The sequence below is a fragment of the Lipomyces tetrasporus genome, assembly GCF_029532465.1.
Source record: "Lipomyces tetrasporus strain NRRL Y-64009 chromosome Unknown POJ06scaffold_9, whole genome shotgun sequence".
NCBI classification, from domain to species: domain Eukaryota; kingdom Fungi; phylum Ascomycota; class Lipomycetes; order Lipomycetales; family Lipomycetaceae; genus Lipomyces; species Lipomyces tetrasporus.
The window spans coordinates 1,065,192-1,090,290 of NW_026611604.1; the positions used below are offsets into that span (position 1 = coordinate 1,065,192).

The 25,099-nt window shown below is 48.2% G+C and overlaps 9 protein-coding genes across 9 annotated transcripts; 4 read left to right on the forward strand and 5 right to left on the reverse strand.

Moving 5' to 3' along the window:
* Window positions 1-412: 412 nt before the first annotated feature.
* POJ06DRAFT_152023 (major facilitator superfamily domain-containing protein) lies at window positions 413-2,472 on the forward strand. Its single transcript, XM_056184685.1, has 2 exons — window positions 413-1,068; window positions 1,125-2,472. The coding sequence occupies exons 1-2, from the start codon at window positions 516-518 to the stop codon at window positions 2,309-2,311; spliced, it is 1,740 nt and encodes a 579-aa protein (XP_056041920.1). The 5' UTR covers window positions 413-515; the 3' UTR covers window positions 2,312-2,472.
* On the reverse strand, window positions 2,458-3,603 carry POJ06DRAFT_293272 (uncharacterized protein; the record flags this gene model as incomplete). The annotated part of the gene is made up of 3 exons (XM_056190419.1): window positions 3,243-3,603; window positions 2,739-3,098; window positions 2,458-2,688 (listed from the first exon to the last, which is right to left on the reverse strand). The coding sequence occupies exons 1-3, from the start codon at window positions 3,432-3,434 to the stop codon at window positions 2,458-2,460; spliced, it is 783 nt and encodes a 260-aa protein (XP_056041921.1). The 5' UTR covers window positions 3,435-3,603.
* A 186-nt stretch (window positions 3,604-3,789) lies between these two features.
* Window positions 3,790-4,272, reverse strand: POJ06DRAFT_270438 (uncharacterized protein; the record flags this gene model as incomplete). The annotated part of the gene is made up of 2 exons (XM_056189439.1): window positions 3,790-3,934; window positions 3,992-4,272. 2 exons carry the CDS (start codon window positions 4,270-4,272, stop codon window positions 3,790-3,792), a joined length of 426 nt encoding a protein of 141 aa, XP_056041922.1.
* POJ06DRAFT_213963 (chaperonin 10-like protein) lies at window positions 4,245-5,720 on the reverse strand. The gene is made up of 3 exons (XM_056185494.1): window positions 5,495-5,720; window positions 5,217-5,441; window positions 4,245-5,157 (listed from the first exon to the last, which is right to left on the reverse strand). Exons 1-3 carry the CDS (start codon window positions 5,616-5,618, stop codon window positions 4,415-4,417), a joined length of 1,092 nt encoding a protein of 363 aa, XP_056041923.1. The 5' UTR covers window positions 5,619-5,720; the 3' UTR covers window positions 4,245-4,414.
* Window positions 5,721-10,635: 4,915 nt separating this feature from the next.
* Window positions 10,636-11,759, forward strand: POJ06DRAFT_152099 (uncharacterized protein). The gene is made up of 2 exons (XM_056184686.1): window positions 10,636-10,825; window positions 10,879-11,759. Exons 1-2 carry the CDS (start codon window positions 10,706-10,708, stop codon window positions 11,431-11,433), a joined length of 675 nt encoding a protein of 224 aa, XP_056041924.1. The 5' UTR covers window positions 10,636-10,705; the 3' UTR covers window positions 11,434-11,759.
* Window positions 11,760-15,150: 3,391 nt separating this feature from the next.
* POJ06DRAFT_259572 (uncharacterized protein) lies at window positions 15,151-17,098 on the reverse strand (the record flags this gene model as incomplete). Its single annotated transcript, XM_056188406.1, has 3 exons — window positions 16,540-17,098; window positions 16,053-16,057; window positions 15,151-15,356 (listed from the first exon to the last, which is right to left on the reverse strand). Coding segments are annotated over exons 1-3 (182 nt in total), but the record flags the coding sequence as incomplete, so codon positions are not given.
* Window positions 17,099-18,025: 927 nt separating this feature from the next.
* POJ06DRAFT_293278 (fatty acid hydroxylase superfamily-domain-containing protein) lies at window positions 18,026-18,961 on the reverse strand (the record flags this gene model as incomplete). The annotated part of the gene is made up of 2 exons (XM_056190420.1): window positions 18,575-18,961; window positions 18,026-18,534 (listed from the first exon to the last, which is right to left on the reverse strand). The coding sequence occupies exons 1-2, from the start codon at window positions 18,801-18,803 to the stop codon at window positions 18,026-18,028; spliced, it is 738 nt and encodes a 245-aa protein (XP_056041926.1). The 5' UTR covers window positions 18,804-18,961.
* Window positions 18,962-19,956: 995 nt separating this feature from the next.
* POJ06DRAFT_182309 (uncharacterized protein) lies at window positions 19,957-20,397 on the forward strand (the record flags this gene model as incomplete). Its single annotated transcript, XM_056184754.1, has 1 exon — window positions 19,957-20,397. A coding segment is annotated over one exon (441 nt), but the record flags the coding sequence as incomplete, so codon positions are not given.
* Window positions 20,398-22,908: 2,511 nt separating this feature from the next.
* On the forward strand, window positions 22,909-24,558 carry POJ06DRAFT_277696 (major facilitator superfamily domain-containing protein; the record flags this gene model as incomplete). Its single annotated transcript, XM_056189721.1, has 2 exons — window positions 22,909-23,546; window positions 23,616-24,558. 2 exons carry the CDS (start codon window positions 22,909-22,911, stop codon window positions 24,556-24,558), a joined length of 1,581 nt encoding a protein of 526 aa, XP_056041928.1.
* Window positions 24,559-25,099: the final 541 nt, after the last annotated feature.

Below are 25,099 nucleotides of genomic sequence, written 5' to 3' on the forward strand. Positions count from 1 at the left end.
GAGCGTACCGACCGCACATGGCGGCAGACTAATTCAGCTAGTATTTCTTAATACGGCTCATGGTATCAATTCGATAGACGGGCTTCGATGATTAATAATTTCCTCTGACATACCGGTGTCAGCATTGGCTAATACTTGGGCGGGGATGCCAAAGTATCTCGCACGAGTTCGACACCCTAACCCCATGACCTTACCGATGATCTGGCCGTCGCACCTCGTCGTTAGAGATATCCTCATTGACTGATCCCAAAGTTCGCCTGGGCACTCGGTAACTCCGGAAGAAATTGCTAATACAATGTGAGACAGCATCACGTCCGTACTTATTCCGTCACTATGAGGAAGCCAGGTTTGCCACTTCTTGGTGGTCTCAATCGGCTCGGCCAGTCAGCACCATCAGCCCTTGCTGTTCTGCGCTATTCTCATATAAGTATTCATGTTTGTCCTCATTTCATTGCAATCTCTCGTTGTCTTGCGCAGCATAGTCACTCTGACAGTCATTGTCGCTCAAGCTCAAAATGGCTAACCTTATCAGAGACGCTCCGTTGGGGCAGATAATACGCTATATTTCTCGCAACAGACTTCTTCTGTACCCAGACGAGAAGGCGGAATTTCAGTGTCCGACTGGTTATCTCCACCCTGAAAAGGTTTCGGATTCGACTTCCCTCACTCCTCCAGAGTTTCAGGACAAAGCTGATGACGACGTTCAAGACCTCGAGGAAAGACTGTCGCGAACATCAACTGCAGCTCATCGTGTGACTTCGTTCACGGAGGAACAGCTCGAAGCGCAGCAAGAAGCCAGCCTGGAGCGAGAGAAATCTGTGGTAGTTTCGCCAGTGAAGACCAGCGACGGAATTGTGCTTGTGGACTGGTACACCACTGATGATCCAGAAAACCCCCAGAATTGGCCGCCACGGAAGAAGCATTTCGTGGCCATGCTCATTTGCCTCTATACGTTCGTTGTATATTGTGGCTCTGCAATTTACACTCCGAGTGTGCCATTTGTCACAGAACGGTTTGGGGTATCAACAATCGCCGCGTCTCTGGGCCTGTCGCTATACGTTCTCGCTTGTAAGTTCCATTATCCTAGAAAGGCGGACAGTGGTGCGGTTCTGACATTCGGTTAGATGGCATTGGCCCACTTATTTTTGCTCCATTGAGTGAAATCCCTGCCTTGGGACGGAATATCCCGTACATGGTCACATTTGGCATTTTTGTCATCTTGTGCGTGCCGACAGCACTTGTCGACAATTTTGCTGGTCTTCTTGTGCTGCGATTTCTTCAGGGATTCTTTGGAAGTCCTTGTTTGGCAAATGGTGGTGCCTCTATGCAAGACATATATTCGTTGCTGAAGCTTCCGTACGCCATGACATTTTGGGTATCAGCGGCCTACTGCGGCCCCGCGCTCGGTCCTTTGCTTTCCGGCTTCGCTGTCCCGGCAGAAAACTGGAGGTGGTCGCTTTGGGAGATCTTGTGGATGTCCGGACCGATCTTTGTGCTCTTTTTTATTTGCCTTCCGGAGACGTCTGCTTCCAATATTCTGCTTAGACGAGCTCAAAGACTGCGTAAGTTGACAGGCAACCAGAATCTAAAGTCGCAAAGTGAGATCGATCAAGCCCATATGAAAGTGTCTACGATTGCCATTGACGCTCTTGTCAAACCTTGGGAGATTAGCATCAAGGATCCAGCGGTCGCATTTACGCACATCTACACTTCTATTGTCTACGGAATATACTATTCCTTCTTTGAAGTTTTCCCTCTTGTCTACATTGACATCTACGGAATGAACCTCGGACAAATGGGCATCGTCTTCGTCGTTGTCTTAATATCTTGCATCATTGCTGCTGCAACGTATGCAGCGTACTTGTGGTTTTACCTTGAGCCCGATATCATGAAAAGGGGCCTTCGTGCACAGGAGCACCGTCTCGTTCCAGCCCTTTTCGCAGTTTTCGGGCCCACTATTGGTTTGTTTATCTTTGGGTGGACGTCTCGGGAATCAATCCACTGGGTTGCGCCAACGGTGGGGATACTGATTTACGGAGCAAGCGCATTCATCATTGTGCAGTGCATCTTTGTCTATCTCCCCCTTACGTACCCAATGTACGCGGCTTCACTCTTCGGAGCTAATGACTTTGCTCGCTCTGCTTTTGCATCTGGGAGTATCATATTTTCGAGACCGATGTATCTCAACCTGGGAATCGGCAAGGGTGTTAGTCTCCTTGGCGGCCTTTCTGTCCTCGGTATAATCGGGATGTATCTTTTGTACTTTTTTGGTGCCAATTTACGAGCAAGATCGAAGTTCGCCATTAGTTGAGCAGGAGAAGGTACATTGTACAGATACGAGAGAAAACATTCTGTCTCATGATGTAGTGGGCGATGTTGTGCGCAGATTGGGAGCAGGAATGATTATTACTGGAATCGTTGTAGAGAGCGGAATAAATGGAATTAATTCAGCACGTGTCAACATGTGAAATACTTCACCGACCGATACAATATGTATGCCTTAGGCAAAGAGAAATTACAATTCATGGCAGGAAACATACAGCTCGTCAGCGTAACAATCTTTCCAGCCCACTCGGGCCCATCCTTTTTGACCACCTCTTCAAAAATCCACTCGCCAACATCTGAACGCTGAATCATGTATCCGACAGCCGGCTTGTCTTCCGTGCCCACTCTCAAAGTCTTCCAGCCCTTTCCGGCCCTGTAGTCGATTCCACCCGTCAAAAGACTCGCGCGCACACCGATGATACCGCGCAGAAGTCGCTCGCTGGTTCCGGCTGAGCCATGTGCAATTTCAGGGTACTTTCCATCTTGCGCTTGTCGGCACCCGGAACGGCGACAAGAACACGGTAGAGAAATCGGAACCAGAACGGGACGTCCTCGGGACCATTGGAGATGCCGGTTGTGAAGACGAAGGCAAACAATGGCTTGCTGGTTGCGGTTGAAGGATTCTCCGTGTATATTGCCCAGAGCGCGTTCAAGAGTGCTTCGGTAAATGAGAAACAGATGTTGGGATTGTCGAGGGTGACCGGTATGCAAAAGATTTCTGGAGAGCTGGTCGTCCGCCACACCGGATATGATGATTGAGACAAGTTCCCCATCTAAGGCCAGTGTGCGCTTAACGTCCTCGACATTATCGCATGGCCTTGGATGATGATCAAGTGTTGTTCAAGAGTCTCTTCGGTTAGACTTTGCGCAAGAAGCTGAGACGTCAATTTTGATGGTGTTCAGGCCAGCGCACACACGTCATATCTGGCCAGCAGAGAACGGATAAGACTTGCATTCACGCAGCCTCCCGTAGCACCGAAAAAGGCAATCTTGGCATTGATCTTGGTACTCATAGCGGGAATGAAGGTTGTCCACTTGGTAGAATTTGAGTATGCTTTTAAGGTCAGGCGACGCAAGATACGCCTAGTGCCTAGCCATGCAGAATACATGTGCGGTAAGGATATTTCGCTGAGACAAAGATCCGACTAACTCAAGAGCCATATCTGCAACAAGGTGGATTACGGGAACCTAGACCCAGTCATTACATGTAAGACTGTAAGACACACGAATGAACGGAAAATGGCGGACCAGACCGGACAAAACGAAAAAGAGTGATAGGAAGCAAGTACCCGAAATATGAAGGCGTTATCAACCATCCGAAGAACACCCTAACCCGCTGTCCTAATGGTGCGGCACGAGGTTGCCGGCATAATAAACGAGTCCTTATTTGGGCGCGGGAGCTTGACGAGCCAACTTATTCAAAGACTGCCCCCAATCCAGCCCGACTGGTTTAAAAGCTGTGTATTAGCATGTGGGGCAAATATAATCATTAGGCTGAGGGATCGCTGACAGGAGCTGCTCCAAATTGCGAAATTTATCGACTTCGAATCGAGAAGGCGATGGCGCTGGGCACCACTGAAATAATTTTGCCAGAAACACGTCTCGCACTCTGTATTACCACATCAGCACCAATGCGTTTTCCCGCGTTCATAAAAAGACGGCTCACATCAAATCTGTAAGCATATCGAACTTCTCAAGAGTTTTACCCGCGGCGGTCTTGTTCAGACTCTGAAGCTGGAACGACTGCAGCAAATACACGTTGATATTCATATATGACTTAAAAGTCCCTTTGCTTTCCTTTAGCTTGGATTGCCTCAGCAAAGGCATATCATCGATCTTGAAAATAAACCGCCGATGCTGATATTTCTGAGGGACGTATATCGCACATACCTGCGACGGAGCTTTGAATATTATGAATTCTAATATCTTACGATAAAATTCTCTCATATATCTATTATTCGCGCGAATATGCGTAATACAAATACGAATATATTCGTTCGTTGTTCATGTCTACCTCTGCTTGCGTCACGTCTTAGTATTATTGCTATAGACAATTGCGGAGTCTCCTTGAAGGGGCAGACACCTCATTCTATTCGCTGACCCTGTAAACGTACTTTACTCCTCTGGCCTCGCCTTTCTTGAGCTTGTTCAGTCCTTCCTCAACGCCCGCCAGACCGCCCGGGATTACCTCGAACGGATGGCCCCGAAAGTCACCCCTCGCAAGTAACCGTGCTAAATAGCGATAGAACACAAATGCAAATTCCACGTCCATCTTGACGGCGTCCTTGTCGACCGGCTGCTTTGGCATCGACGGCTTGTATGCACCATAATGCCCAGTGCCAACGTAAGTATAGAGGAATTCGACCGAGGATGGTATATCTTCGTCATCATAACGGTTAGCTCCCGAGACAACCGAGACATGAAATGGACCCGAGGCTGCAGAAGCATAAAGCATCTGAGCGAGTGGAACCCATGTCCCCTTTGCGCTGATTGCATCAAGGGCATGTCTAGCTTCCAGACCCCCCAGCGCATCTTTCACCGCAGCCTTCATAGCATGAACACCTTGCCGGTAGTCCACTATCCTGTCACCTCGGGAAACGTCAAGCAGATCATCCACAACATCGCGACTACCGCCACAGATGGCAATGATAGGATGTATATTGGACAATCGTGCTAGTTTTATTGCGAACGCACCAACTGCTGAAGATGCTCCATACACAACAACTGGTAGTGGGCCCGCACCAGCCGGTAAAGGGTCCCATGGTGGCGGGAGGCGTTGCCTACGAAAGAGGGAAATGGCTGCCGTAAGAGAGACGAGAGAAATAGTTGCTGCTTTTAACAAGGACAAATGAGTAACACTCGCCGACCAAGGAAAGCGGTGCCAAACTTACCCTCGAAACTTATGTGTTCTGGAATGATAAACGCTGTGTGAGCAGGCGCGACGGCGTACTCGGCATAAGCGCCACCAGGTGTGAGCATGCGATGGAAAGCCGCGACGCGGTCTCCAACGCGGAATTCGCCCGTCTTCTGGACGGAGATACCCATCGAATGCACGACTCCCGCGATATCATCTCCGCTATTGAGAGATATATTTTGTGCGGTAATGTGTAGCCAATCTGACACGGTGAGCGATGAATAAGTATGTGCGATTTGGCGGAGAACGGCTTACCTTTAACATTGCATCCGGCGACGACTACTTTAATGACAATCTCGTTGTCTGCAGGAGCCGGGATCGGTATGTCGTGAATTTCGGTCGTAAGACTTGGTAAAGGGTGCACAATGACTTCTTTCATGGTTGTAAAGGAGCTTGCAATGAAGAATGATTGACTCAGTGCAAAGGGCACGCCGCTATTATTTTATATTGCATCGGCGCTTATTACCTCGTGAATGCTTAAATACAGCCACACTTGTCAGGAGGTAATTTTGTGTCTAGGAAGCTTTAAGGTTTATGAACTAGTAAGATTTAGGCTTGGGAATTTGACGAACCTTCATTTTGGCGCCGTTGGTTCCGAGATGCCTTTGGGCTCAGCTTCTTCATAAATTCCACTATGGTCGACAGCATGTACCGAGTAAAGAAACAGGTGCTCAGAATTAGAAAATCCATTCCTTTTGCAGCGCCATTATTCATATGTAAACAGGGCATCAGAAAGGAACGCACACTCGCATTAACCGGACGTGGCTAGTGCGCTAACCATCTTCGTAAGGCTGTGCCAATCAACCCTAGCCCGACATCGGCGCGCTGATTAATAGTCATTGTATAGGACTGTCAACCCTTCGGACTTGCATACGCTACTATTAGACTTTCGGCGCGACCAAACTCCGAATTTATTGAGTAAACGTTACAGGTTCAATTTTGACAACTCACACACAATTCGTCGTACTAAATATCTAACGATGCACTAACTTACATTGATCCAGACTCTAAGGTCACATGTCAGGCTCCTAAGAGCCGAGGAGGCTACGCAGTGGCTTACTGTGATGTCATTCTCCTCAGGTTTCACCGACGTGCGGCTCATTGACGCTCATTTTCGGGCTCCTGGGCACCTACGTTTTGTAATACGTTATTGCTTATATGTAATACACGCATTCCATTTGGGCACAAAATAATACATTTGTGACGTCACTGACGTGGCGATTGGGAAGGTGTCTACACCTACCAGTTGTCCCCGCAAGCATTGAAAAGCATTCGCCATTCCATAGTTAAACATGAGTTACCGCCATCAAGGCATTAGTGAGCTCTGATTAGCAAAGAGTGACAGGCACTCCCAACCGGACATCACCAAAACTACTTATGAATTTTCGGTACAGATAGTGCTACCCACTCAGTGTGCCTCTTGCGTTCTCTGATAACCGGAACAAGGAGGTAGTGGTTGGTCCTGACTCTCTATAACTGATTCGGGGCCACTAACTATCGCTCAATAACTCTAGAGATAATAATTTACTGTTGAGCACACTGTTTGCCTAGTTGATCACTACGCAAGCATACTTACAAGTCGATAGTTGCCCACGTCACCAAGACAAGACAGCGCGGCAGCGTCGTCTGCCTTTAGTTACTGACAGTCTCCGTAGGTTAGTAATACAATCAAGAAGTAATACAATCAAAAAGAAGAACCTTTAGGTGTGAAACAAGAAGTAAAAGATGAGGGCATATGACGCCGATTTATGTGCCGTCGAGTTAGAATTAATTACGGCAGTAAGTTAACTTACAGCTATTTTGCTTTCGAGTTTCCGTAAGCTCTCTCCCTACAAATATCCACCGCAGTTGGCACGACTGAACATGGATTTTCTTGAGAGTGACTGAACGAATCCGTCCTGCCCGCGCCACCACCAACGAAGAAAAGAAAAAAAATTGTTTTCTTTGCTTGAGTCTTTCGGATTCACACTATTAGCGAGCTTCCGGGTCACAACTATATATATCATTCTCGAAAACCAACCCGAGACGCTGTTAGCGAGCTGTGAAGGATATTCACGACTGTGCGCGGATGCTTATCGTCGTACTTGACCATACAATTTGTGCACTTGTCCAGCCATCTGGAATAGTTCCTCTTTGAGGTCGAGTCCGGCGAATAAGCCCAATACATGTAACGTGTGGTCGGGGGCTTTCTGCCGGTCCAGCGGGGTGAAACCGGAGTCTGGGAAGACACGTTCTCGAGAACGCAATCTGAGGCTCCTACACTGTCAGGGTGGGACGTGGTAAATTCAAACTTGGTCTCGTGAAATAACGACTCTTGCCCTCCGCATTAGCTTGCCGCTTTGCTATTATATTTTAGCAGCGACCGGCAACTGTAGCATCGAGTAGGATTTTTGTGAGAACAGAAGTGGATGCTGGGTAAAGTCCGCGGCCAGAGTAGTGTCCGCAACTGCGTCCTCGCAGGCATCCGTACCAGGAGCATAACAACGAACGTATGATATGTTGTGACCCCGTAGGCCGGCTGAATGTGAACTGCTAGTATCCCTGACATCGATTCGACGCTGGCGTTTCTAGGTACCAGGATTTCGCCTGTCGACATATGTATATACTGCGTCTCAGCTCGCAGAATGTGATAGCTCTGACATTTCTGAGATGAACCTTGGTTACGTCTGACGGAGCAAAAACCCAAGAAAGGTTTAGGATCTACCGGTCGACGCAAACACGACATGGAGGCAGCTCACTGTGCCCGCCCATTGGCATACTGAAACTGACCCGCAGGCGGCATCATCCAATCCGGCGCCGCAACGTGACTGTAGTATGCGGTCACGCCGCTGGTCCTCGGTCGCGTTGGTCAGGTCGGGTGCAAAATATCGAAATTGGGATCACAGCCTATTCAGGACACGACCTGGCCTGGCCATCAAGTAAGCAGCTGAGATTGGTGGTGCAAATCCTGATGTCCAACAGTAGCGTTAATCTTCAAGGGCGAGAGAAGGCATTTCTGTCGTTGACAGCGGCAATGCGTTGGATTTCGGTCAACCGGTAGGGGGGCAAGCTGAGTCGGGAAGCAGCAATGTATGCCATATATCAACAAGGAACCACGCTCTAGTAAGCTAACTCGTCCTTTTGCTGCTGGCGTTTGTGTGGCAGGCTGTTAAACTGTGCACGCATAGCCGTACTAGACAATCTTGTGGTGCACTCCTCCAGCGACCGTCAACACCGCGCAGAGTTCCTCCAGAGAGGTCGAGTGCGGGTGTGCACGGTACCTGTCGTGCCGATACTCGAGCAGAGATAACCCGTAGTCTGAGGATTACATGCCGGGATCAGGGGATGTGACAGCGGAGCGTGCGGATACGCCATCTGACCTTGTGCATTGTCATGCTGAGACTTGTGTGAATCAGTGCAACTAGCGGAAAAATTGCACCTGCTGTCGTACTCAAGCAGTTAGAGGCTGATAGAGCGTACGGGCCCTAGACACAGTAAGGGAATATATTCGAGACCGTGCCAAACTCTAGCGAAACGTAGTCGCAATCACAGGAAACCGGTGAGCGTCAAGATGCAGCTCAGAAAATGCAGCCGTAGCCTAATTCTGTTATGTGGACTCTATTGTTCCTTTAGCCGAGTACCGGACTGAGCTTGTCGTTATCAACCGACGCTGGAGGTTGAGTTGGACTCATAAGAGATCGTGATGAAATCTGCTTGCACGATAGTACAAGGCGCGGCTTCTGGACATTGCCAAACTCGAGCACCAAGGTCTTCAGGTTGTCTAGCCGCGTCAGCACTCACCACAGTTTCTTGCTGCCCGCGAGAGCTTGATGGCTGGAACCGGGTCGTGGGCGTTGCCAAGGAGGGCATTCTGTGGTTGTATAATGTGACTCGTTGACGCTGGAACTTTTGCGAAGGCCACGATGTTAGGGAGTAACAAAAATCTGCCCTAACTGCAATAGCGCCAACGTATCCATAAAGCTTCCAAAAAGTAACAGAATTCACAACTTGGAAAGAGAGAACAAAAGTCGACTTGGTCCGGGTTCCTTACATCCCACTGAGATTCTTTCAGTTATCGCGAACTATGCATACCAAATGACAAATAAATCCAAAGTCCAGTTAGCATTTTAGTAAGAATGACAAGCCTCAAATAGACAGATCCGCGAAAACCGCTTTCGCACTGTTTGTGAGGTTAGGCAGGTTGGTTAGCGGGAGATTAGACATGTGTTTGTCCATTCCCCTCGATTCGAGTGATGATATGATACAACAAAAGTCTGAATTAGAATCCCAAGCACGAAACCCTCGCAGCTTACTCAAGTTCTGTTTGACCTATGATAGAATGGCCACCAATTCGACCTTAGCCATGCACAAGTGCGGCACTCCTCCACAGAGATAAGTTTGCTGTGCGAGCTTAGGCACCAAGTCCCAAACCTTGAAAACTTGCCACAATGATAAAACCCGGTGTAATACCGTAATACCTGTGCAAATACCTGTGCCCTACATTTTTCGAACATTGAGCGACCCATGATATAGTCAGAGGTGCCATAGGATATACGTGATCAGAAAAATCTATATTTTTATATAATATCCATTCTCTTGTTTGTCACAACTATGCGGATGTTCAGTAAAGGGAACATTCACCGGAAGAAAAGGTATTATATTAATATCTAACTAATCTGATTGTGCCGTCCTCGACAGCCTTGGTAACTTCCCTACATAAAAGGTGGGAGCGCGTCTCGTACGCTCTCTTGAGGCGCGATAAATCCCAGTCACCGCTGAAGTCGAGGTGGAATCCACATATGCGGTATTCGATGTGTTTCGAGTGGGGTTTGGAGGTGGGCTAGTTGGAATTGCTGGTAGAGCATATTGCAAGTACGACATGAGGGGCGCGTTTGCCATGACAGAGGACAATAATATGAGGATATGAAGCTCTCAGTTATTAGTAGAACTGAATGTGCAATTTGATGATGACTTTGGTGGCAAGAAAGTCTTCCTTTAAATTATATTGAGGACTCGGTCCTGGGAGCCCCAAAAACGAAATCACAAATTTGCCCCATTATACGTACGCTCGATTGGCCCTCATCAGAAGTGATAAATATAGTTTTAGCGGTATGACTCCCTAACCGCGCGCTTTGTCAAAACGTGCGCGGAAGGATACAACCACCAAACGGCAGGTCAATAGTGGCTCTTTATTGCACCATCGCAAGGCTGTGTTTCAATTTCGTGGTGCGATAATTTAGATCCATTCTAACTGGTCCATGTTTACGCATTATGATCGCTCTGGCGCTAACATTTTTTTTGGTGTTCCCATAATAAAGCGAGAAGTAGCAAACAAGTCAAACATTACGTACATGATTCGGTTCCACGTGACTGAAGTTACCCATCACTACAACGCGCTCGTTTCTCGCGCTTCTTCATTCCCTAATGCCTATCCCCTCTCAACATTGATCCCTGTTACCTTCTCTAACACGCCACTCATTCGAAAAAATGACGGAGCTAGATAATGTCAAGCCGACAGAAATCGTCTTTTGGAAGAAGCTTTTTGCCTCTTCGTTCTCGGTCGTATTTCTTGTGAATGTTCGCAACCAGACGTGTATTATGAAGGTGGTAAGTCGGACTGACATCGGAAGCTTTGGCTATAACGTTGCTAATATGAGAAGCATCATGGAAGGGGGCCACGACGATACTATGAACCAGAAAACCGCGAATTGGATATCCATGTACTTGAATCCACTGCCTACATTCGACTGAAAGACCGAGGGCTTTGTGATCGTGGAATCGTGCCTAACTTCCTGGGTTCTATGAGAAAATTCGATGCGTCTTTGTGCCAGCCTCACCTGAAAATGTTCCTATATGACGAATACCCACCCAGCGCTATATTTTTGGAGTATATCGTCGGTCTTGAGATGATCAGTTTACATAATTACACCACGCAACGGATGGACAATATCGTTGAGGGTATCCGACAAATACATAAAGTGCTAGTGCGACACAGAGACCCAAAACCAAGGAATATGATGGTCGTTACGGATACTCCAGAGAGAGTGGTTTGGATAGATTTTGATCGAGCAGAGACTTACGACGAAGATCGAATCACCAGTGAACAAGAAGAGCTTCTTGAGGAGGAGGAAGAGATTGTCGTTGGTTTCAAAAAGTGCCTAGTGAGTTCGCCTGCAGCCAAAGATATTTATAGTTGTCATGTTTTCTCATTTTGAACACCCAGGAAACCGACTACGCAAGAGGGAACCTCGATGAAGCATATTTATTTTACTGTACTTGACAGTTTTTCCTCGAATACCATGTGATGACGGCCACCAAGGCTCGGAAGTCGACCCAGGGAACCGAGTTACACAATCGCGCAAGGATGCACCGACTCGAGGAAGGTCGTCCCGCCAATTCAGTTTTGTGGACGCAGAACGAACGAGAAGGGACGGTCACCACCCGAGTGGTGATGGAACCTCATAATTTCTCAGAGATACAGCCGACACCGCCTTTCGAATCGTCCTCGGGAGGATTTGAGTAGACAGGGATGGGGCAGCATGAGATCGAGTATCTATGTACGTAGCAGGATATATTCCATTGCAATGCCTGGAGTGCTAATAGATTAGGGACTCCCACGTTGTATTCTCACGGTCGCACTGTCGCACAAAATATAACATATGAGTCTAGATAATTTATACGTACGGGCTAACCAGCGTCAGTTGAGCCCAGTGCCAAGAAATGATCTATCTAGTCCACAGTGTAATCAGGGGCAGACCTCGTTGTCAGAAATTCGACAAACGCTCTAACGAGGGCCAGCCATGCCACCTCATGCTATACGGTCTTGATCCTCGTTCATACACAAGCAAATTAGGTCGATGAGGACCTATGGCGACATACAAAACGAGGGCTGAGAAAAATGCAGCTCGTCGGCGCCGCTATTGGCAGCGAAAGCGGGGAGGTCTATTCTTGTCCCAGGAATCATTAGCACCAGGAGATTCACGACTACGTGATTGTATGGTCTGCGAATCCCTTCCAGTTTCTAATTTATGCAGCGATTATTTCCGCAGAGTTGGAGCAAGTAGCTCAAAGCCTCACAGGAGCTTGCACTAGAGGTAGATCTCTCTCCAGAGCTAGAGTCTGCACCAGAGCCCGCGTTTGCAGGGCCAGAATCTCCCCCGTTTGCCGCGTCCATACCCACACCAGGCTCTGTACCTGTAATGGACCCGATGTGCGACGAGCCGCTTCGCGTGAGCGAGCTGCTTTAGTTTGTTTCTATGTTTAGTTTGTTCTATGTTTAGTTTGTTTTATGTTTGTTTATTTTTAGTTCTCTTGCTTGGTCGAGTATATAGGGAGGGCATTGTCCTCTAAGACCAAGTCAAGGAACAAGTCTTGTATTCTTGTACTCATACAAATATATCTTGTTCCGAGCCTTGTCTAGTCCAGTCCAGTCCAGCGCCGTTACAGTACCGGAGACTTCACCGACTACACCCGACAACCCACCGGACGGCGCCGGGCTGTTCGATTCCAATGGGGAGAATGCTTTCCCTCAGGGGGTATCCCTCAACCGTTGCACGACCGCTGGGGAGAGTCTTTCCCTAGAAGAGGAGCCCGCTACGGTCACCGCATACTCCGTCGATGTGTAATACCTCGTCACACAGTCACCTCGTCACATTGGGTTAGGGGTCGCCTCGTCACACTGGAGGCGGCGCGCCTCCCCGGCTCCTGAGTCTCAAGGATACTATGTAATATTAAAATGTATGTATAGAGAATGGAAAGGAGGAGTCGGGGCTGGCAGGCTTCAATAAATATTGGAGGACAGTAAAAAGCTACCATACAACTTCCCCCACCCTTTTTGTGCTTACGCCTTTCTCAGTGCGGCGCACATTACACGGAGCCGCTTCTATTCGCATCCCCGATCTTATTGCAGATTCAGATACAGACGCATCGACAGATTGTGCATATGGATAGCACAGAGCGACGATGATGACTCACATTCCGATCCATCGAGTACTGGGGCCGAGACCACTGAGAGCCTAGGGATCGGCACGGATAATATCCAGGCCAATTTTCCTTATCCGTATCCGTATCCGTATCCGCGTAAAATATCTATATCCGTATCCGTATCCATATCTAGATATATTTGCTTTATCCGTATCCGTATCCGCAATATCCACGGATATCCGTAGTATCCACGGATACGACTCACGTGACCTTGAAGGTGCTTTTGCTCAGTCGTTTTTGGTTTGGAGCCGAAGACTATGGAAAGAGGATGATCCTACGACACTACTGACTATATTGACCACTCAATTGGGCTTCAAACCGCTATATATCCAGCATTCAATGAACGAGACAAACCCTAACCCAGTACATAAGCAAGTGCTACTAATCCCCCTGATGTTCTCATTCAAGCTTCCCTCCGCTCACTACCAAGCGCTCACCAATCTCTGGATTTATTGGGCTTCCATTCCCTATACAACTGAATATTTCGCAAATCGCAACTCACTTAAACTCTCCCAGTATTATTAGTTTACACATTTGTATCTGTTACTCGTATCCGTGGATATCCGTGGATATCCATGGATATATCCGCGGATATGACTAATCAATATTACCTTATCCGTATCCGTATCCTCCGATATTCTCTATCCGTATCCGTTATCCGTGTATCCGTGCCGATCCCTATGAGAGCCTTGGGGTGCGCCTGGCGCGGCAGTTCCTCCAGTTCCAAGGTTATTGCCCCGGAGATCAGGAGGCGATGGGGAAGAGCAGTTAACACCGCCGGATGTCATATTCGACACCGACAGTGTGACAGCCTTTCTAGATAGCCTGGCCGCTGCTCGTCAAGGCATTCGATGGCAACCTGTGCATAAGTTATATTGTATGCATATTAAGCAATAAGCAATAAATACAATATTGGAAACCATGCCTAAGTACGGCGGTCGGTGTACTCCACCAGAAGATGGAGGGAGGACTGAAGGTCCAACACCGGGCTATTATTTCGAATGGTACAATTTTTATTGGCCATTATTATATTACTGCTGCTGGTGTTGGATGGAACGGAAAGTTGGGCGACCGCACCCTGATTAAAACGGCCAAAGCAGGGCTAGGGTCAAGTTAAGCAGCTCGCTGGATCGTCAGGAACATCCGACCGTGCGACCCTAACCCTCTGACTCTCAAAAGTCGAAGCCCTGACCGACCGCCGGCGTGGAAAACATCGCGAAAAAATTAGGGGTTCCTAAGAAAAATCAGACGGTTCGAATGATATTACACCTGGCAGAAAATGAGAGTGAAAAATAATCTGATCATGTGGATAACTTTAGTGTAGTTACAGGATCGTGTTTAAAAAAAATTAGTGGACTGGGAATGAGAAAAGTGTCGCAGTTCGATTGGTATAATTTATTTATTGCGGGTAATTACATTACATTATCATAAGGTTAGGCATTTTGGAAAAAATTTCGGGGCACGGCAATTTTTTTGGGTCTGAGTATGGATGTGCGTGGGGAGAAGGAAGGCGCTGGGCGGAAACAACCAACCCAAACGAACATCAATTATTATTTCAGCTCACGATCGCAAATTGCAACCGGTCCTCTACATGCTTCACAATGAATTAATAGCATTGGCATAGCTCGCAGCAATCTCTACCTCTATATTTCAGGCAAATCCAGCATTCACCGGGGCGTGTTTCCAAGAACTCGCGTCCCGTTTCGTGTATCTTGATTTTGTTCCATCTCCCAAGCCACACGCGATACCAGGGAGATCCACACAAACAACGCTTTCGAATGATCGAATCAAAGTAAGATTTGGCAATAGCAAAGAATTAGCAAATCAGTTTTAGACGGCGCAGACACTGTACGAAGAGAACTTTCCGGGAAAGGTGTGTCATCTCACCGCGCGTCTACTATTCATTAGTTTATTTGTGGAGTGATGTACGAACTCAGGACGTATTATATTTTCAGTCGAGACTTTACATATGCAGCAGATCGACATTATCAAATAACCCGAGTGACAAGCAATATTCACATCTTCACATTAGTTATAACCGTGAGATCTCGACCTCTCCATGTTTTATTCCCCGTAGAGTAGGACTCGCACGCACTATTCCATTCAGGGTTTGCTTAAGTTGAAGACACTCCACCATCGACAGACAACACGTTGCTTAATGAAAGACCAGTGTGGCGATCCATTCCATCCATTCCACGGAACCCCTCCGTGGAATGGTCCGTGGAATGGAAGTGGACGCTAAGGGGCAATTTCGGTATGGAATGGGTCCACGGAGGGTATCAGTGGAGTGGATGGACAGTGGAATGGAGGAATGGATACATTCAAGCTCACTATCTAGTATCTACACCTCGATAACCTCGTTAGCCCCTGAAACCCACTCTCCTCCCTCCTGACCACCCTAACTCCTTCCATTCCTTCAGCGACCTCTCATGCGACTCTGGCATCTGTAGAAGGTGGTCATTACTTTGAATAAGACTAGCCTTTTGCCAAGAGGGCAGAGTCTGCACAATACCTATTGTATTGGCCTCCAGACGATTGCGCGAAGGGTCTAACATTCCACCGCAAGAGGAGAACAATCTCTCGACATCTGCGCTCATGGGTGGAACGGAGAGAACGTCAAGGGCCATTCGAGCTAGCCGGGGATAAAGGCTTCGTTTCTCGTGCCAATATGATAACGGATCAACAACATCCTGGTCCGAGTCTAGGTGCAAACGTTGCCACTCCTCGTACTCGTCTATTGTAGGGTACACCTGTTGAGAAGCAGTGGTGTCTGGTGTTAAATTTCGTTTGAAAGACCTTCCGCCGTTTGACATCTAGCGGCAAGCTGTGTACAGAAGAGATGCTAAGATACCTGTATTCTGAGTCCCATAGTTCCTGAACGAGTTTCTTTGCTTTATCAATCCATGAAGTTTCACTGGCCCACCAATTCTCGAAGTATGCCCATCGGTACGCAGGATGAAGGGCAACAGCAGCGTAATAAACAGGCGTCTCATCTAACTTCCCGTAATATTCATTCAGCTTCTTCCATGCAAGATTAATGTTGATTTTGAAGTGTTCAGGATCAGGGTATCGCATAGCCATTGTCTTCCAATGCTCGAAGCGGGTGAGGAGATGTTCATATGCGATGCTGGAGCACGTCCCAGGGGTAGCCCCTGCCTTCAAAACCCGAACCCTAAAATCCTGTCCATCCGTCCATTCATCCATTCCACGCCTATTTTAAATGGATGGATGGATTACGTAACAGCAGGCAGATGGAATGGATGGAAATGGATGCACGGACCTCCATTTCCATCCATCCATTCCATTTGAACAAATCAGTGGAGTGGATCGCCACACTGTGAAAGACGCGTTATCCGACGCGACGAATACGATAGTCCGCGCGACCTCCTCCACGGTACCAACCCATTTGAGAGGCACAGATGATGCCAAGGCGGCCTTGTTTTCCTGGTTTCCACCAGTGAAGCGGTCTAGCATAGCGGTCTGGATGGGTCCAGGTGCGACGACATTGACACGCACGCCAGACGCTGCCGCTTCCAACACCGCCGAAAGCGTCAGCCCCTCAGCAGCGTGCTTGCTGGCAACGTAAATTGACGCGCCTGGAAAGGGCTTATGCGTTGATAATGGAACCGCGTCCTTGGGTAGTCATCGCGCGTAGTTCATGCTTCACAGCCAATATGACACCAAGGACGTTGGTATCGACTGTACTGCGATAGGAATCCTCCGTTTGACTCACGATCGGCCCGGGGTGCCCTCAGTGCCGGCGTTGTTCATGGCGACTCCAAGCCACCGAAGCGTTCGACTGTCTTGTCGATCAGGTTGCGCACATCATCTTCATTGCGAACGTCGCTGTAAATAAACTCTGCTTCCGCACCCAGAGCGCGGATCCCGTTCGCCAGTCTTGTTCCCGTCGGCCAGAGACGACGATTTGCGCATTCTTTTCACGAGCACATGCCAGCGCAGTCGCTCTCGTCCTATGCCGGCGAGTGCGCCGGTGATCAGAATAACTTTGTTAGCCATGACTAGTGTCGCTGAGATTAGTGTTATTGTGTACGGCAGGAGCCGTTACTTTTTCCTTCTTCGATGTCGATACTATATCTTTTTAGATAGAATAATCTAGTAGTCAGACTTATACCGTTACCGTAGGAACCTGACACCTACACTTATCTATATTTAGAACTGAAGCAGTGAATAGCACTAGATAACACACTAACTTGATTCTCAATTCACTAAAACAGTAGGGCCTGCTAAGTGCTAAACAGGTTTTCTTATGGTCCAACACCAACAGCTGGGTATGAAACGGAATTTTTGAGCGATTTGTCCAGAAAGTAACTTTTGACATTTGACGATCGCAGGATGCAGGGCAATATCGTAGAGGCACTGTGTCCATATTTAAATTATATTTAGTGTCCATTGCGGCACACTACGTAAATGTTTTGTGGGGAGATGGCTTAGGGAGACTAACTAGTAAAATAGCTGATGCTGGAATCACTCTCTAGGAATAGCTCGACAGCATATACATCAACGTCAGGTGTTATGAGTACCCTTCCTCTTTTCCGTCTTAACGAAGAGGAATTGGGAATGTGAATAAATGATGGTGCAAACTTGAAAATGTAGTGTGTCTCAATGTTCACTTTTTTTCAACGCGAAAAGAATTGCCTAGGTGACATCTATCCAACAATGGAATCAAAGCATATATACGTTTTCTATAAATTTTACTAAAATTATCTTTAACTTTTTCTATAACGACGGAGACCCATAAATCAAATTACGGAAACATTCGTAAGTCGCCAGCTCAGGCGTGTCCACCCCCACTTTCTACTTCGCTCAACCTTCTGTACGTCGCTTCCCCTTCAAACTCTCCATCCTTGACGCATCAGTGGTCCCATGCAACCAATCCAATAGGCCCAATCCTCCAAAATTCACAATAAACTTCTCGTGGTGGATATCGTGCATCTTGGCCGGCGGCCAGACGAAATCGTACCCGCTGTGGACGGTGGCCGTCTCGAAGAGCTGGAAGACCAGGAAGACGAAAAATGACAGGATGTGGCCCTTGGTGAGTATGAGTGGCAGGAAGATCGGTAACACGTTCGCGAAGACCTGCTCGATCGGGTGTGCGTACTGCGCCGTAAACGCCATTGGGGCCGTGAACTTGTGGTGCTGCTTGTGAATGTAGTGGTACAAGCTCGGGTGGTGAAGCAGTCTATGGATGTAGTAGAACAGCATCTCGCGGAAGAGCGTCGAGTAAATCATCTCGCCCATGAATTGCTTCTGCGAGGGGAGTTTCGATGATACTGTGAATATCGTCCTGTCGGTGCCGACAGTGCAGAGGATGGCTAAGTGGAATAAGACGGCGGCCAAGTTATTAGTCGCGACGTGCTCGGATGTCTTTCGCGGAAGGCTGTCGTCGCTGGGACTGGAACTTGTGTTTGTTCGAGAAGGTGGGCAATAAGATATCGATGAGCAGGTAGACTGTGGCAATGGTCCAGAAAATGATGTGGCCGCACAGTATCAAGCCGAATTCAATGATACCCGGTGGGTAAGTGCTACAAAGCCTCTCCCACCGGGCTGCAAAAGAAGTGATGAACGAGTTAACAGTGATCATGTGGGCGGTTGACTCGTGCTTCAATCAGGATTAAAGAGGCGAACAACTGAGAGAAGCGGTGAGCTTAAATTCGACGTGAACACAATTTTGATCGCAACTATCACTACCACCGTCTTCGCTAAGTGGAACCCACATGATGGTGTTCTCCCAGAGGTCGGTGACAGATGTTTATATACGTCGTCGGCCTAGCTCGGCTATTACACGTGACGAGCTGGCGGTGTGAGAATGAGGGCAAGACAAGCAGCGCGTGACTCGTCCTGTGAAAGCTCGTTAAAGACAGACAGAATTGGCCCATAAATAGAGTAACAGTATGAATTTGTTATTTGACGAGCTAATAACGGAGCTACGAAGACGCATCGCTTAGCTTTATGATTACTAGCACTAACAATATGCCATCATTCAGCACAATTGGAATTTCAGATGCTTTCATGCAGGATAGTTACCAATTGTTCGAACATACTTAACATGTTCCAGGCATGCGCCAAAGGATAGAACCTTAACCCAATCCCGCGTTGTCTCCGCTGGAATTATTAAGAGATTTATGGGGCCTTAGGAAATGGTCGGTAAAGGCCTCATGTTGTAAAGGCCCCATGAATCTCCCTTTCCTAACCCTTCAGTTCTGCCCTAATCAATCTACATGTGACTTAGCTCGTTGTCTCTAGAGATATCACAGTTATGGTATCTCGTCGACAGAATCCATTATGCAGTTCTGAAAATGTCGCTTGTTTTAAACGGAACCGAAGCCGATCGTTTCGACCAAAGCATTTCAGTTCGTCGGCCGACGCCCGTTCGACCAACGACTGGACATCGTGCTCTCTGAGCTCGCGTCCGGCTGCAAGAAGCGGCAAAGGAACTGTTTGGTCCAATTCGGTATGTAATGCAACTTTACGAGATTGCGGCTATTTTACAGTATCTTGACACTGACATGGAAAGTCGTCGCAATTTTTCGAGATTCGAGTATGACTCACTGCTGTCGCTTGCAACAATTACCACTGATCCGTCAGATCTAAACACATTAGTTCGCGACCATCTCAGTTCATTAATTCGCCGTGCTACAGTCTCAAAATTAGAGGAACATGGATTTTCGTCGAAGGTTTCATCTGGTGTGCAGTGCCACATTGATGATGAGGCGGCTAGTACGAGACAGCACAAGGGGTCCCGGAAGATAGTGGATAATGGGATGCAATGTAGAAAAGGGCATTGTTCATACGTACGAACCTGTGCGATAATAGGAGGACCGATGCAGCAGTATTCTACTATCCAGGACGACGTCCGACTTTTGCTGTACGGCACTAGATACCAGGCTGTCATTCTGGTCGGCATCGAAGAAAATCCGGTGTACCACTCGCCAGTTGTCGATGAAGCCGTTGAATGCATCAGGTCAGACTATGGACAAGAAGTTCAGCTCGCGCGTAAAGGATTTTGGCAAGCTGTTGAAGAGACTCCATTGGGTCCATACATGTACGAGAAGTTTGCCTGGGTTTGTAAGGTTTCCAACCTTTTTCTTGAAGTGTACAAGAGACACGGAAGAAGCCATCGAACAGAGGTAACGAGACATGTAAGTACCTTGGAAGAGACGTTGGACGCTTCTAACCTCTTCTTGCGTCAGATTATTGTTGAAGATGGAAAGTATGTCGAACTCGGAATACTTAAGCTGAATCTTACCATAGGTGAATTGGCTCCTATAGCGGAAGTAAGAAGGTCAGACATAGGAAATATGCCAATTATGAGTGATCGATGCCAAATATATTTTATCTCGTCTCGCATGGGCGATGAGCGGCACAGGGACGCAACGGTTTGAAATGTATTGTTTGCATCCAGAGTGCTCGGCCTGAGTACTTCGGGAACAAATATGGGCCTAAATTTAATAATACATTAATCTAGTGTCTATCTCGCAATTCCATCATTCTTTGTATTGATCAGGGGCCGAGAACCAAATATCAGTCCTTGCCTTACTTTTTGGCCATGTGCCGGTCCCCAAAGGTTTAAATTGTAACCCCTTGGTCTTATAAAGAATTGAGACCGCCCCGTCGTCTTACAAAATGTAGATCCGCAAAAGGCAGCACTCGAAGCCGTATACCCCAACATTTAGGTCGTGGTTTACGACGTGAGACGAATTCACAGAACTGCAAGCTGATAAGTATCTCAAGAATGCAACAAAGTTCCTATAGATCTTGTTCAGTTGTTCATCCTCATACATGTGACATATGGGTCGCCAGCACGAATGAGCTGAAATTGACAATTGGCTTAACTAAGTTCAGAGGCTGAGCAACATTTCTCGTCATTCCAGAGGACTAATATTCCTTGGGTTATACATTAAAACTACTGTATCGGACAGTTGGAGAAGTATATGACTAGATATCAGAGTCACGAACGGCTAACCGTGATAGGTTGTTGAGTGCAGCGATCGTTTTCGGGCTACAGAGGAAGGTTTTTGAGGAATAAAGGCTTTTGCTATGTTAGGGTAGAAACTTCCTTAAGGTGGGGGCTGCCGAGTCGGGTCCCTAACCCTTCGGCGTTAAGAAGTTGTGGGGTTGTGGTGAGGATTCCCACTGTGACTGGTGGGTGTCAATCATTATTTTCTGACACTTGGGGCCTATCGTTTCTGCATGATGTCTGTCGTTAGCATGTATGCAATACACGTTCCATCTGGGGGAACGAAATAATTCTTCCGTGTTTGGGCGTTTGCGGCGATGTCTCCAAATAGTTGTCCACTTGTGGGAAGGGATTGCCACCTCGCAACTGTCTTTCCACCACTACTTTGTTTGTTAACTCGGCAAAAAATTCATGAAGCTTATGGCGGTTGCCCTGAAAATCTCGGACACGACCACAAGCCACCCTGCTTGGTGTAAGTCGATAGTTCCGACATGGTAAAGCAAAAGAACTTGACTCGACTAGACTGGACTAGATAATCGCAGAGAGAGGTACCAAGGAATGTACGTGAATACATTGATAGATGCCATATCCAATCCAATTTCATTATACTTGTCCTGTAACACAGACTGTGTGCTTTATGACACCTGACTAAGAACGATACTTCGTACCACTTGTCTTATTGCTCCCGTCATACGCGCTATCGTTTGATAGCTCACAAATAGCCATAACCTACTATCGTATAGCTTGCCTGGATCTCACACGAGTAGTCTCTGCAATCTTTAGGTTCAGTGTCGAGATAAACTGTGCAAAGCCCGTACTTATTGCTATGGCGTTACCGAACAAGGACTGGAAACCAGCCTGTTCTTGACGCGAAATCCCTATAGCGGCCAAGAAAGTCTTCCAACACCTATAGTGACTTAACCCTGATCATCGTTTGTATGAAGCAGGCGAAGATCAGTCAAGTCCAAGGGGTCAATCAACAGATATGCATAACACTTACCTCCCAGACCGGCTCATATCCCGTTTATTAAGTATTCCATTATTATGGATAGGGGTGGAATGAATATTTTCAGGACTTCCGAATGAGTAATGGGAATAGACAGTGAATGTGGCCGAACTTTCGCGCTGCCTCCGACCAGGTTAAACAGTTTAGCTACGACACCCTCGGTAAGCTACAACATGCCTATTAATGGCCGCTCCGAAACATGCCCGACACCACGAGACCTTCAGGTTCTCTTCAAAGATCCGGAGTGAACCCTAAACTCTTACCCTGCGCCTCGATTTGCATCGTGACCGGCCGCCACCACAACGTGGGGATGATTACCCTAACCCATGCGGCTCATTACTGTGGCAATCTTCAGTCCCCTGAACTTTAACTTTATGTTTAAAGGCGTGGGAGGCCGGGATGCGGGGAAAATGATCCGCCACCGTCACTTCTGGCGACGACTGCGGGGGTGGGCCCACGGGGGTCACAACGTGGGGTAAATTGGTGTGGTTCACGTGATGACTTTGGCTTATGGTTATCAATGGGGGTGCTAAGACAAGTCAGGTTAACGACGGTTATGGTGAGCGACACATCACGCAACCACGCAGCGAGATACTAATCAAGTCGGACTAAAAGCGAAGAGACGTGGGGAACTTATAGACTGAGGTATAAAGTCTACACCCTTAGCACCATTACCCCAGGCTGGCATTCATACCGAGCGGTCCACTTTCCCAATATCACCACATGGCATCCATCGACGAAAAACCAAACGCTGTCTATGAACAAGAAGGGCAGCCAACAGTCAAACATGCCGACCGCGCCCTCGAGCTGATAGGCACCGAGCGTGTTGTGCTGACGGACGAGGACAGCAAGCGGATCCGGCGCAAAACGGACAAGGTCATCCTAACCGTCCTAGTCTGGGTCTACTTTCTTCAGATTCTCGACAAGTCGGTTCTGGGGTACGGCGCCACATATGGCCTCCAGACCGACACGCACCTGGTGGGGAATGAGTACTCCCTCGTAGGCTCCATTGCACCCATCGCGCAGCTGGCCTGGCAGCCCTTTTCGTCCTTTCTGATTGTCAAGGTGCCCCATCGCATCCTGATGCCGACCCTCTGTCTCGGATGGGGAATTGCCCAGACTTTGCTGGCGGCCTGCCACAACTTCAAATCTTTGATGGCAGCGCGATTCTTCCTAGGATTGTTTGAGGCCGGCTGCCTGCCGCTGTTCAGCATCATCACCAGCCAGTGGTATCGCCGCGCTGAACAGCCTCTCCGCATTGCGGCGTGGTACGGCACCAACGGAGTGGCCACCATCGTCGCTTCCGCGCTCTCCTACGGCCTGGCGCACATTAAATCCGAGGTCCTGGCGCCGTGGCAGACGTGAGTCATCTCTTCTTTCACTGTGATCGTTTTTCCATTTGGACAAACTAAGTAGCTTACTATGTACAGTATATTTCTCTTCGTCGGCCTCGTCACCGTCATCTCCGCCCCCTTTGTCTATTGGAGGCTCGACAACGACATCCCCTCGGCGCGATTTCTTACCGAACAGGAAAAGGTGCAGGCGATTGAACGCCTACGAGCTAACCAAACCGGCACCGGCAATCGAGACTTCAGAATCAAACACGTGGTGGAGGCTGCCCTGGAGCCCAAGACCTACCTCTGGATCGGTATGTCGATGCTGCTGAACGTCGGCGCCAGCGTCACCAACACATTCGGACCACTCATCCTCAACGGGCTGGGGTACGACAAATACACCACGAGCCTGCTCAACATGCCCTTTGGTGTCATCCAGGTCATCGTCATCCTACTCGCCAGCTACCTCGCTCAGAGAGCCCATATCAAGGGCGCTATTCTAGCCGCGTTTATGCTACCTGTGGTGGCAGGGCTTGCCATTCTCTACGCGCTTCCACGCACGAAGTCCGTCCAGGGCGCACTGATAGCGGGGTACTATTTGCTTGCCTTCCTCTTCGGCGGCAACCCGCTCATCGTGACCTGGATCGTCGGCAATACCGCCGGTACGACTAAGAAATCCGCCATCATGAGTCTCTACAACGCCGCCAGCTCCGCCGGCAACATCGTCGGTCCGCTGTTGTTCAACAAGAAAGACGCCCCCGCCTATCAGCCGGGTTTACGGGCCTGCCTGGGTATCTTTATCGCGCTAGTCGCGGTAGTCTTCATCCAATGGGCCGACCTTGTCGTCCTAAACAAGATGCAGGAGCGCAGGCGAGTCCGGAATGGCAAGAAGGCAAAGATGGTAGACCACTCCATGCAGGATCGCTATCATTCCCTCGAGGAGGAGAACGTGGAGGAACAAGCGCAGAACCGGCTGGGTGAGAATGCATTTTTGGATTTGACCGATCGCGAGAACGATGAATTTGTATATATCTACTGAGCCTGACATGGACTAAGTATCACGACTACTATCTACATATTCTTTGTTAGCGGAACAATTATTGTCAGTGTGTTCTACCTAGGCTCCAAATCATACGGTTCCTTTCCTGAAACGTATTTTCTTTTCTTCGATACATAAGTATTAAACTATGAACCCCTTCGCATCTGCACAGCCTTCGCCCACCAACTCCCGGTAAGTCACAATCCCGATACGGTCCGTTACACGTGCGCAGGTATGGTCGACAGGAGGGTGTGTGTGCTATCAACGAATACTTTGGCGGAGTCTATTCTTGCGTTGATTGCGATGGCTAGTGCAGGAGATTGGTGTTGTACATTCCGTTTGTCAGCCCACTTTGTATCGTGAGCCTCCTACTCCAAAGCCAAAAGGCCTAATAGAGGAGAACCGCCAAGGGGACAGAGCTATAGAGATATCTAAAAATAGCTATTTAACAAGCAAATCCAAAGGCTGTTGCACATTTGCCCTAGATGGCCATGGTGTTCCAGCACATCTAAACAACACACTTACTGGGCGATAGCCATGA